This window comes from Chiloscyllium plagiosum, chromosome 41, assembly GCF_004010195.1.
Source record: "Chiloscyllium plagiosum isolate BGI_BamShark_2017 chromosome 41, ASM401019v2, whole genome shotgun sequence".
NCBI lineage: Eukaryota > Metazoa > Chordata > Chondrichthyes > Orectolobiformes > Hemiscylliidae > Chiloscyllium > Chiloscyllium plagiosum.
Genome location: NC_057750.1, coordinates 18,352,592 through 18,364,781, shown reverse-complemented (window position 1 = coordinate 18,364,781; position 12,190 = coordinate 18,352,592). Strand labels below are relative to the sequence as shown.

Below are 12,190 nucleotides of genomic sequence, written 5' to 3'. Positions count from 1 at the left end.
TTTAGCATGGCCAATTCACCTAACCTGCACATCTTTGGACTGTGGGAGGAAACCGGAGCACCCGGAGGAAACCCACGCCGACACGGGGTGAATGTGCAAACTCCACACAGTCAGTCATCTGAGGCGGGAATTGAACCCAGGTCTCTGGCGCTGTGAGGCAGCAGTGCTAACCACTATGCCACCGTGCCGCCCACTGTGTGGATGGTTGATGGGGTTTTTTTTTGTCAGTGCAGACTTCTGTTCTGGCAAAGATGGGATAGAATAGTCACTTATTATCATTTGCAAGTTTTACAGAAAAACTGAAAAATGTTTAAGTTGGCACACAACATGCCTATATTAATAACAGAAGACATACATGATTCTTTGACAGCAGTCTATAGTAAGTCCAACCTTAGTATGAGATTATAATGAGGTAGTGGCTATGGACTTGAATATGTGGAACAAATAAATAATTTCCTTTTATACCTTGTATATTTAACAACCAGATTTTGTCTGATAACAATAATACGTAGTAAAGATAAGAAAATAATTGTAGATAAGATAATAGAAACCGGACTTGGAACACAGGCACAATTCTCACTGATAATGGGGAGGGAGTTTTGTTAATGATGAATTCACGTACAAATATGAATGTAATAGTTACAAGTATAGCAGCAGAAAGCCCTTCTAATTCAGCACCGCCCTCATGATCTGTCCCATTTGTTCATCTTCCTTCTCACCTATCCGCTGCACCCTCCCCTCTGACCTATCACCTTTGCCCCCACCTCCATCCACCTGTTGCATTCTCAAATACCTCCCCCCCAGCCCCAGCCCCAGCCCCCTCCCATTTATCTCTCCACCAGCAAGGCTCCGAGCCTCATTCCTGATGAAGGGCTTTTGCCCAAAACGTTGATTTTCCTGCTCCTCGGATGCTGCCTGACCCGCTGTGCTTTTCCAGCACCACTCTCTTGACTCTAATGTCCAGCATCTGCAGTACTTACTTTCGCCTAGTGTGACCTTTCAGTTAATGGTAGGGTCCTGGGTAGTGATGTTAAACAGAGACCTAGGGGTACATAGTTCTTTGAAAGTTGTGTCACAGGTAGACAGATTTTATAAGGCATTATAAGGTGCTTGCCTTCATTGTTCAGAGCATTGAGTATAAGAGTTGGGATGTCATGTTGAGATTGTACAGAGCATTGGTGAGGCCACTTCTGGAGTACTGTGTACAGTTTTGGTTGCCCTGCTATAGGAAAAATCAAAATTGCTAGAATATTATTAAATTTGAGAAGCTTCACGAAATATTTACCAGGATGTTGCCAGGACTGGAGGATTTGATTTATAAGGAGAGGTTGGATTGGCTGGGAATTTCTTTTGACTGGAGCATAGGAGGTTGAGGGGTGACCTTATAGAAGTTTATAAAACCATGAGGGACATAGATAAAGTGAAGAGCAAAGTTAGTTTTCCCCTAGGGTGAGGGAGTTCAAAATAGGGGTCATATATTTAAGGTGAGAGGAGAAAGATTTAAAAGAACCTTTTCACACAGAGGGTGGTTGTAAAGTGGAATGAAAATGGTAGATGTAGGTACAGTTAGAACATTTAAAAGACATTTGGATAGGTACATGAATAGGAAAGGTTTACAGGGATTGGGACTAAATGCAGGCAAGTGGGCCTAGTTTAGTTTGGGCAGCTTGGTTGGCATGGGGTGTTTCCATGCTGTATGACTCTCAAACTGGGTTAGACCCAATACATTATCACTGCCTAGCTGGTATAAAGTGGTTAAGTGACACTGCAAGAATGTAGCTAGTATCTTATATGGAAAGATGCAGGTAAAATGAATTGTGATAAGGTAGTATAACAAGTTACTGTCTGAAGGATGTCAGTTGGATTCTACCAGAGCAGACTAGAGATCAAAGTTATCAGTTATAATAAGAATAAAGTACAAAGCACTTATTGTATTTGAATCTGGAAGATTGTATCTCAGCCTGACTAGTTGTGCATTCTCCCCTGCAAATGCTCAAATAAAAAAGGGGAAAACTAAAAACAGAGTCTCAAGTGATCTGTAAGAAAATCGGAGGATGTATGAACTCTGGTGAATCTCCCCTCTTCAGAACCATGGCCAAGATGATTATAACAGTCTGCATGTATGGAAATGAGGCCTCAATTGATCATCTACCCTGAAGAGACAAAAGGGCACCTTCATAACTGAGAATCCATAAAAATTTGGAAACTATGGGAAAGGATACAGTTCCCTTTAAAAACTAGAAGTTAATTGATGTAGTCACACCAGAAACAGACTGTTCTGTTGTGGGAACAGGTTCTCTCTGCTATCAGCCTTCTGGCACACCAGCTTGTACACTTTCATACGTAGGAAAAATTCAAATGTAAACATGATTTGGTGGCGCATTAACAACTTTACTCTGGGGGAGTGACTGTTGAGCTGTATTGTATATGACAGAGATTTACTTAGTCTCTAGTTGAATTATTTCCGATCCTTCCTGTATTTTCTCCTTGCAGTTCATATTGTTATGACCCCAGCATTGATCATAATAATGGACACGTCAGTTCCCAGAATGAAACCCAGCTTGACAAACCATAAATTCAACTTTCCCTTTTATTTAACACAATGGTCAAGCATAGTTCAGTGTAATGATGAAAGGTCACTGGATTTTAAGTGATAACTTTGTTTTTCTCTCTACAGATGCTAGCAGACCTGATGCATTCCTCTAGCACTTCCTGTTTTTGTTATATATTCACAAGAGGCTGCCAATGTAGTTTTAGCAAAATAACATGAAAGTTTCTTATACAAAGAAAATACAAAGTATTGGAATGATCTTATTACAAACAGCATTCAATGATGTTACCATCATTGAACCCCTGCTATCAACATCTTGGGGGTTGCCATTGTCCAGAAATTCGATAGAACTCACCGACAGTGGCAGATGAAGTTTAATCTAGATAAATGTGAGGTGCTGTATTTTGGTAAGGGAAATCGGGACAGGTTTATATACTTAATGGTAAGGTCCTGGGGAATGTTGCTGAACAAGAATGCAGGTTCATTGTTCTGAATCAAACTGGAATCCCTTGACCTGTGAGACAGCTGTGCTAACCACTGAGTCACCATGCCACCCATTGATAGGGGGTGAGTGGGCATTGTTAGCTTGAGTGAGTAGACAAAAATCTCTCAGACAGAGGAAAATGTTGGACATTTTGGTAGGATGAATAAAAAAATCATATGAATTTCTTGAATTGTATAAGATCCTGAAATGTCTTGACAAGCTGAATGCAAAAACAAAGTTTCTTTCATTGGGCACACCATTTACAACTTAGCAGTCACTCTACAAGGACAGAGATAAGGAGAAACAGCTTCTTTCAAAGGCATGTACAGTTTTGGACCCCTTGTCCTCAGAAGGCAGTGAAACGAGAGTCTTGAAATCTACAGCACAGAAATAGGCCCTTTGTACATCAAAAAAAAATCACCAAACAATTCTAATCTCACTAGGTCCAAAGTCTTACATGCCTTAGCATCACAAGTGTACATCTGAATGCTTCTTAAATGTTATGAGGGTTTCTACCCCTCCCACCTATTGCGCTTGCCACACTCTGTTTAAATTCTTATATTCAACAAAAGAACTGTGAGGCAACTCTTAGTAACGATGCTCAATAATACTCATTTACTTGACACAATTAATATTAGAACAATAAAGTATGCTATAAGCTAACAATAAACACTACAAACTTATGCTTTAACTTAATTTTGCATAATCATATACACCACACTAGAACTTGGCTGGGCTCCATAAGACCCTCAGAAGGGTCTTGAGAATCTGCCAATGGATTGATCAGGTTCAATTATCCTGATAGAGTTTGGCAGCTTGATAGCAGGGTGGCCCTGAGAGTCTCAGGAGTGTCTTTCAGTGGTTATTCTTGAGTGACCCCCCTGAAAGGGATTTTGCAGCGATTCTTATCCTTCAAAACATTTCATGGAATTAGTCCGGACCCTAAATTTGCTGGTTGCTTTAAGGTGGATATTCCAGAAGTGATACAGCTGGCCCAACCATTTAGTTGTAAACAAAACAATGTATTTGCAGGATTACCGAATGAAGCACAAACAAAAGAGAAGAGAGTGCAGAAAAATTTAACCTATTTGAAAACCCAGCAGATTGTCCCAACTTAATTATGCTAATCCAAACACTTGCAACAATCCCCATAAAATGCTCCTTGCCAAAAAAGGTCAAATCAAACACAGTGTCTTACAGGAGAGATATCAGAGAGAGGGAGGATCAGGATGGACCTGCTTCTTTCGGTTCAGCAGCTTCACAACTGACTGCTTACTAAAGCCAAGCCAAACCAGAGAGAAGCTGAGCTGGAAGAACTGGCAACTCCCCTTTCATTGTACAAGTGTTTTCTGAAAGCCTTTTGCCTGAGGCAGTATCTATTAGCTATAATCAAATTGGCCCTAAAACCCTTCAAACCTAGACCTCCCCGAGTCTGTGTCCTTATGACCACTTTGAAAAAAGAAACCAAGGACACCAGAACTTTGTTAAAAGAGCAGCATCATCACACACCCTTTCAGGGGGCTCTTGAGAATCTGCCAATGGATTGATCAGGTTCGATTATACTGATAGGGGTTGGCACGTTGATGGCAAGGTGGCCCTTAGGCGTCCATAATGTTAGGTGCTGGGAGCATATAGCCTTCTCCAAACGAGGGTGCTAGGCACCTCCATGTCTGGGAAATGAATCAATGCTCCCAATTGTCCCAAAGGTGATGTTCCATTGTCCCATGCAAGTCCAACTTCAGGTGTGTATTGCAGGCTTTGCAGCTGTCTGTTTGCAAACCGATGTGGGTAGCTGCAGCCTGTCTGCATTCTGCAGCATGGGGATTGACATTGTCACTTTAGTCACATCACATTTCCCAGCATGCTGTAATATCTGGCCACTTTATTGAAGGTCATCATAAATCAATTATTTTGGCCGGCCTGTCCAGCCACATACTCATCCAGGCAGTGAGTTGTGGATTCTCAACACTGTCTGGCTGAAAAAAAATTATTGAATATTTGCATTTGTTGATGGATCCTTGTTAGGCAGGAGAATCAAGGGTTATCAGGGTAGATGGGAATGTAGAATTCAAAACACAAACAAATCAGCCATGACCTTATTGAATGGTGAAACAGATTCAAGGGGCTGAATAATTACTCCTGCTCCTAATTTATCTGTTGGTATATAAAGGCTTTCTTTGGTGTTATAACAATTCTTTGATTCCACAGTGCTACTAAGTTGTGATTCCTTAGTGATGGATCTTGAGATCCCCCACTCAGTGTATATTCTGTTCTCTTGCCACTCAGTATGCTATTTTTCTCTTTTGTCTGTGCTATTTTTCTCAAATAGTGTTCAACATGCAGGGCTTCTGATCCATTGGCTGACGGAGATCATTGGGGGTAATCAGCAGAAGGTTTCAGAGCCTATATTTGATCTGATGCCATTAGATTTAACCATTGTTTGTATCTCTGCACCAACAACAAGTCCAGGAGGAGTGCATAATGGCATGATGTAAGGACAACAATCTCTTCATCAATGTCAGCAAAACGAAGGAGCTGGTTATTGACCTCAGGGAGTGAGGTGGAGGGCACGCGTCTGTCTGTATCAGTAATGCCGAGGTCGAGAATGTCAAGTTCCTAACAATCCCACCTGGTCCACCCACATTGATACTACTGTCAAGAAGGTGCAGCAACGTCTCTAGTTCCTCAAGAGGCTAAAGAAATTCAGCAAGTTCATCAAGATTCTTACAAATACTTATAGGTGCACTATCGAACGTATCCTATCTGGATGCATCACGACATGGTATGATGACTGCTCTTCCCAAGCTCCAAAGAACCCACAGAGAGTTGAGAGCACAGACCAGTCCATCATGCAAACCAGCCTCCCATCCATTGACTCCATCTGTACTACCAGCTGCATTAGGAAACTAACCAACATAATCAAAAACACCTCCCACCCCAATTTATACCCTCTTCTGTCTACACACAAATAGCTTCTTCCCCATTGTTACCAGAATTTTAAATGGACCTGTTCAATGTTCATATTGATCTCTCTCTGCACCTTCTTGGTAGCTGTAACATTGTAGCCTGTACTCTGTTCTGTTACCCAGGTGCACTTGTTTAGTGCAATCTGCCAGTAAAACACATAAGGCCAACACCTATCACTGTTCTTGGGTACGCATGACAGTAATAAATCAAATCAAATCAAAGCAGGAGAGAGGCACTGGAGGAAAGCCGTGGACCAGCTGGGGAATGAGTTTCTTGGCTTACGATGTGTTGGATTTGGGTGGACAAAGTCAGAACTCACATGACACCAGGTTATAGTCCAACAGATTTATTTGAAATCACAAGCTTTCAGAACATAGCTCCTTTGTCAAGTGAAGTGAGAGAGAAGCACACAGACCTAGCTGAATAACAAGCAAAAGGACGGCCTATAAACTGATTAAATGAGGCAGAGAGAGATAATTACAAAGAATTAAAAATAAAGTGGTGCTGGAGGCAAACCAAATGCCTGGAATAATATGATAGATATAAGAGTTGAGGGACTAACCAAAGTAGTAAGTAATCCAAACTGTATAAACTAATTAAGGTCGAGAGATCATAACAATTCGTCATGGTGATGGTGTCAAAACAGGACAGTAAGGAAGATTTTGCAGATATAGGTGGGGTTAGGTATAACGCGACATGAACGCTTGATCACTGTTGAGGCCGTCTTCATAAGTCTTCACGGCATATACTTGTGACTCGGCCAATGTTGTCTATGGTATGATATAATGGCGAGAACATGCAGATGCGATGATAACGAACAAACAGACACCGACAACCATCGCCAGACAGGAATGTTCCCTCCCAGTCGGGGAACGGTTCAGCAGTCAAGCACATTTAGCCTCTGATCTTTGGGTAAGCGTCCTCTGATGTGGTCTTCGAGGTACACAACAAAGTAGAATTGCTGAGCAAAAACCAATAGCCAAGTTCCGTACCCGTTACATTGACAACAACATTGACATGGGAGCAAGCAAATAACATGCAAAAGTTGTTTTCATCAGTATACATTTTTAAAGACTTCCATCATTAGAGTATTATACAGACAGACGTTCTGTCAAAAGATATAATTCAGTCTTTATAGAGTTTACAACAACATTTAAACACGATTGCCGTCTGAGATGGAGAGAAACTGTAGTCGCTGGTGAGAAGGTTAAACGGGAGTCCAGAACAAAAGGGCAAAAGCTTAAAATTCAAGCCATGTTGTTTAAATGGAGGTAGGGTGGGGGAGGTTAAATGTTAAGAAGAACAAAGGGTTGTGGAAACCTGGAACTAGAAACAAGTCTGTAAATAAAGTTAAGCTACAGGTCAGGCATGATCTAACAGGAGGTGGAATGGCCTTCTCCTACACCTGTGCTCCACGTGAAAAGACTATGGAGCATTTTATTTCACAGATGTTTGTGTTTTGAACAAACGTTTGGGTTCTCCTCAATGTTATCTGCTGGCCACCATCTTGGTATGTCACATGGATTTCCACAAGATGCTACAGCAAATTCATGATATGGTCAATATCTCCTTTATAAACTGTTGTGTGTTTTCAGAGGAGAGTAGGTCTATATGGATGGCTCTTTCTAAGAAATGGTATTGACCGAATAGACTGAAAGGCCTTCTTCTTTTCTGTGTCATTGTATGATTTTATAAATCGCTGTGATGGGTATGGAATAAGGGGAGGGGGAAAACTCAAACAGTAGACGAGATCCACATGAATCACTGCTATTAATCATGCAAGTGAGGTGTTGACTTTCTTCACTACACTCAAACAAAATCACCACAGATTAGGCCCTGTGGAAGGGGGATTTAGATTAACGATTGAGATTAAAGGATTATTCTTCTAGAAAAGACAAACCTAAAAGAATTTGTACTTGTGAAGGGGAAAGTATTCTACCAAGGATAAAATTCAGCAGAATGTTTACTTCAAAATATTAGTATTCCACAAGGGAAAGACTGACATCACCAGTGACCTCCAATTGATCGATCTGATTCAGAGGCTGCACACGATGGTTGAAGTTGAAGAGGTGTCTTCCATTGACTAAGATCTTGTAGCAGATTGGTTGAATCATAATCTGCATCTAACAAGATATAATTAAAAATGTATCAATAGTTGCCAAATTTAAAATACTCTTCTATGATTGATTAGATACAAAGTCCTGAGCAACAAAGGATAGGTGTTTACATTGGATTACCAGGCACCACTTGTTGGTAATTTTGGATACTTGCATTTAAAATGTGATGCTAAAGACTTTTTGTGACTCTAAGAATGTTCACAGAAGAGTTGTCACTCAAAGCATCACATTTTCAATGCAGCATCCAAAATTAGCAACAAGAACAATATCAATTTGTTGACTGGTGGTGCCTGGTTCACCAGAACATTGGAAAAACTCTCACACTATTAGAGTTGTGCTATAGGATTTTTAATATCCACCTGAACCATCAAAATGTACAGACAAGAGCCATACTTGCTCAAAAACAGCCATCCAAGTCCAACTGAAAGCCAAAGAAAGCCTATCCATAGCTGGGCCGTGGACCAAGTGCAAAACTGTCCATGTGTGCCACCTGATCCTACAATTCTGAGTGCATCTACTTTGACGGTAGGATTTAACAGCAAAATCACCATATCCCGACTCCCAGTGGGAGGCCATTTTCAACAGGAAGTGTGAGTTGGGGTTAGGAATACTCATGTTCAAACCTACTGAGTAGACAAGCAGGAGGCTGGAAAAACACAGCAAGCCATGCAGCATCAGGAGGTGGAGAAGTCAACATTTTGGGTATAACCCTTCTTCAGGAATGGAGGTTGGAGTAGGGCGAATTGCAGATAAAGGCGGTGGGTCAGAGAGTTATGGTAGGGAGACAGGTGAAATGGTGAGATAGTGATAGGTGAGCACAGGTAGTGGGTAGTGGTTGGTTGATGGGAGGCATGAATCCTGTTGGAAGGAAGGGTTGGTAGGGCTGGAAAGGGAGTCAGGGAATGGGTGGGAAGGTTATTTGAAATTGGAGAACTCAATGTTGAGTCCTCCGGGCTCCAGGCTGCCCAGGAGAAGATAAGGTATTCCTCCAATTTGTGATCTGATTCACTGTGGGAATGGAGAAGGCCAAGGATGGATATGTCAGAGAGGGAGTGGGAAGAATTGAAATGGGCATTGACCAGGAGGTCAGGCTAGCCCTTTCAGGCCCAAATGTTCACTTAGTTTATGTTTGGTCTCACCGAAGTAGGGAAAACCACATTGGGAGCAATAAACTATGGTGGAGGCAATGCAGGTTTTGTTACACCTGGAAGAACTGTTTGGGGCTTTGGATGGAGGTGAGGAAGGTTGGTACCTAAATGGACTGTTTGGGACCCTGGATGGAGGTGAGGGCGGTGGTACTTGGGAGGACTGTTTGGGGCCAGCCTAACCTTCCAGTCATCTCCCATTTCAATTCTGACATCACCCTTGTTTCACCCCACCTACTCTTTCCATCTTGCCATCCCTATACTCATCCCTGGAACATCTGGATAACAAGGATACCCATGTCAGGGTCCTACATTTTGACTACAGCTCCAGTTTCAACGATATAATTCCACCCAAATTAATCTCCAAACTCTGGGACTTAGGTCTCTGTTCTGCCATCTGCAACTGGATCCGTGACTCCTGACCCACACACCACAATCAGTGAGAATAGGAAACAACACCTCCACAATAATCCTCAACACCAGCACTCTGCAAGGCTGCATACTCAGCCCCTTACTATACTCCCTACACACTCATGACTGTGTCACCAAATTTCATCTTAACCCCACGTTTACCGACGAAACTACCTACTACTGTAGGCCAGATCTCAAACAATGACAGAATACAGAAAAAGGATAGAGGTGTAGTGTAAAGATAACAAACTCTCCCTCAACATCAGCGTAATGAAGGAACTGGTCATTGACTTCAAGTCACAAGGTGGAGGGCTTACCCCTGTCTACAGCAATGGAGCTGAGGCAGAGATGGCCGAGAGTGTCTCAGGTTCTTCGGAGTGATGATCACCAACAACCTGTCCTGGTCCATCCACGTTGATGCAACAGTCAAGAAAGCACAACAACACCTCTACTTCCTCAGGAGGCTGAGGAAATCCTGTAAAGATTCTTACCAATTTTTACAGACGCAGCAGGGAAAGCATTCTATCTGGATGCATCACAGGGTGGTATGGCAACTGCTCTGCCAGGACTGTATCAAACTACAGAGAGTTGTGAACACAGCCCAGTCCATCACGTCAGCCAACCTGCCCATCCATCGACAAAAACTATAGTTCTCGCTGCCTCAGGACTCAAAGACTCCTCCTACCCTCGTTATAATCTTTTCCAACCTCTTCTATCGGGCGGACATTCAAAATCTTAAACACACATACAAACACATTCAAGAACAGCTTCTTCCCCGCTGTTATTAGACTTCTGAATGGACCTCTCATATTTTAAATGTTGATCTCACTCTTTGTGCACCTTCTCTGCAGCTGTAACATTGTATTCATCGCCCTGTTCTATTATCCTAATGCACTTTATTTGGTATTCTATGCCTGTACTGCACACTGTACCTAGGTGCATGTGACAATAATAAATCAAATCAAATCCAGCCTATTCATGATTTTGAAAACCTCAATCAGATCTTCTCTCAGTTTTCTTCCTTCCAGGGAACAGTCCCAGCCTCTTCAGTCCATCCTCAAAGCTGAAGTTTCTTATACTTGAAACCATTCATAGCAAATCACTTGTGCATTCTCTCTAATACATTCACATCTTTCCTATAATATTGTGCCCACATCCGTACACAATATTCCAGCTGAGATCTAACTAGTCATTTGTACAAGTTCAGCTTCAACCCCTTGCTCTTGCACTGTATTAATAAAGCCAAGGATGCTGTGTATTTTGTTAACTTTTTTCTCTATTTGTTCTGTCACCTTCAATGATCTGTACACATACACACCCAGCTCACTTTAAAATTATACTCCCTATTTTATATTGTCTTTCAGTGTTCTTCTGACCAAAGTGCATTACCTCACATATCTCTGAATCAAAATTAGTGGGCGGCACGGTGGCACAGTGGTTAGCACTGCTGCCTCACAGCGCCAGAGACCCGGGTTCAATTCCCGACTCAGGCGACTGACTGTGTGGAGTTTGCACATTCTCCCCGTGTCTGCGTGGGTTTCCTCCGGGTGCTCCGGTTTCCTCCCACAGTTCAAAGATGTGCAGGTCAGGTGAATTGGCCATACTAAATTGCCCGTAGTGTTAGGTAAGGGGTAAATGTAGGGGTATGGGTGGGTTGCGCTTCGGCGGGGCGGTGTGGACTTGTTGGGCCGAAGGGCCTGTTTCCACACTGTAAGTAATCTAAAACTAATCTACCACCTATCCATCCCCTCTAACTTGTAAACATCCTTTTGAAATCCACACTATCCTCCTCACAGTTCTTCCAAGTCTAGTGTCATCTGAAATCTTAGAAATTGTCCACTGCACACCAAGATCCAGATCATTAATATAAATCAGGAAAAGTAAGGGTCCCAATATTGACCCCTGGGGAACTACACATCAAACATTCCTTCAGCCTGAAAAATATCCATTGACCATTATTCTTAATTTCTATCTCCTAGCCAATTTTGAATCCATGTTACCGGTGTCCCTTTCAAATAGTGATCCAGAACTTTCCTCAAAAATCTGTTGAGAGTCAAATGCGTTTTGGACATTCATGTATAGCATAGTGAGCCCTCATTAACCCTTTCTGTCAGCTCTTCAAAAAACTCCTGTAAGCCCAGGCAACACAGCAACGCACCCAGATTGATTTATGATACAGCTTTACACTGGATTTACACTACAATCTGTGCTGGCCTAAAGTGATGCAAGACCCACACCCGGGTGACTAGGATGGGAAATGGCTGGGATGGGGAAGGAATCTCAGCTGCCCAGCCTCAAGATGTTCAAGCTGCAGTCAAGTGGAGTGCTTGACTTCAGTATAAATCCCAAACCACATTTGGTCAACGTGGAAATAGAATGCACTGAGAGAGGGATTAGGAATGTTTTCCCTCAATAGAAAACTATTCATTATTGTTCTAGTGTTGAGCTCAAAGTTAACAGACACACAGTTAGTATTCCAAAACTAGCCTTATTCACAGAAAATAAAAACTGGAAA

General features: G+C 42.1%; 1 protein-coding gene across 4 annotated transcripts in view; it reads right to left on the bottom strand.

Moving 5' to 3' along the window:
* Nucleotides 1–6,621: 6,621 nt before the first annotated feature.
* Nucleotides 6,622–12,190, bottom strand: part of LOC122542909 (galectin-4-like) — a 31,922-nt gene continuing 26,353 nt past the window's right edge. For all 4 annotated transcript variants that reach the window (XM_043681053.1, XM_043681054.1, XM_043681050.1 and 1 more), the window contains one exon: nt 6,622–8,125. In XM_043681053.1, the coding sequence (XP_043536988.1) occupies nt 7,979–8,125 (147 nt within the window). In that variant the 3' untranslated portion in view covers nt 6,622–7,978. The remainder of the gene's footprint in view (nt 8,126–12,190) is intronic.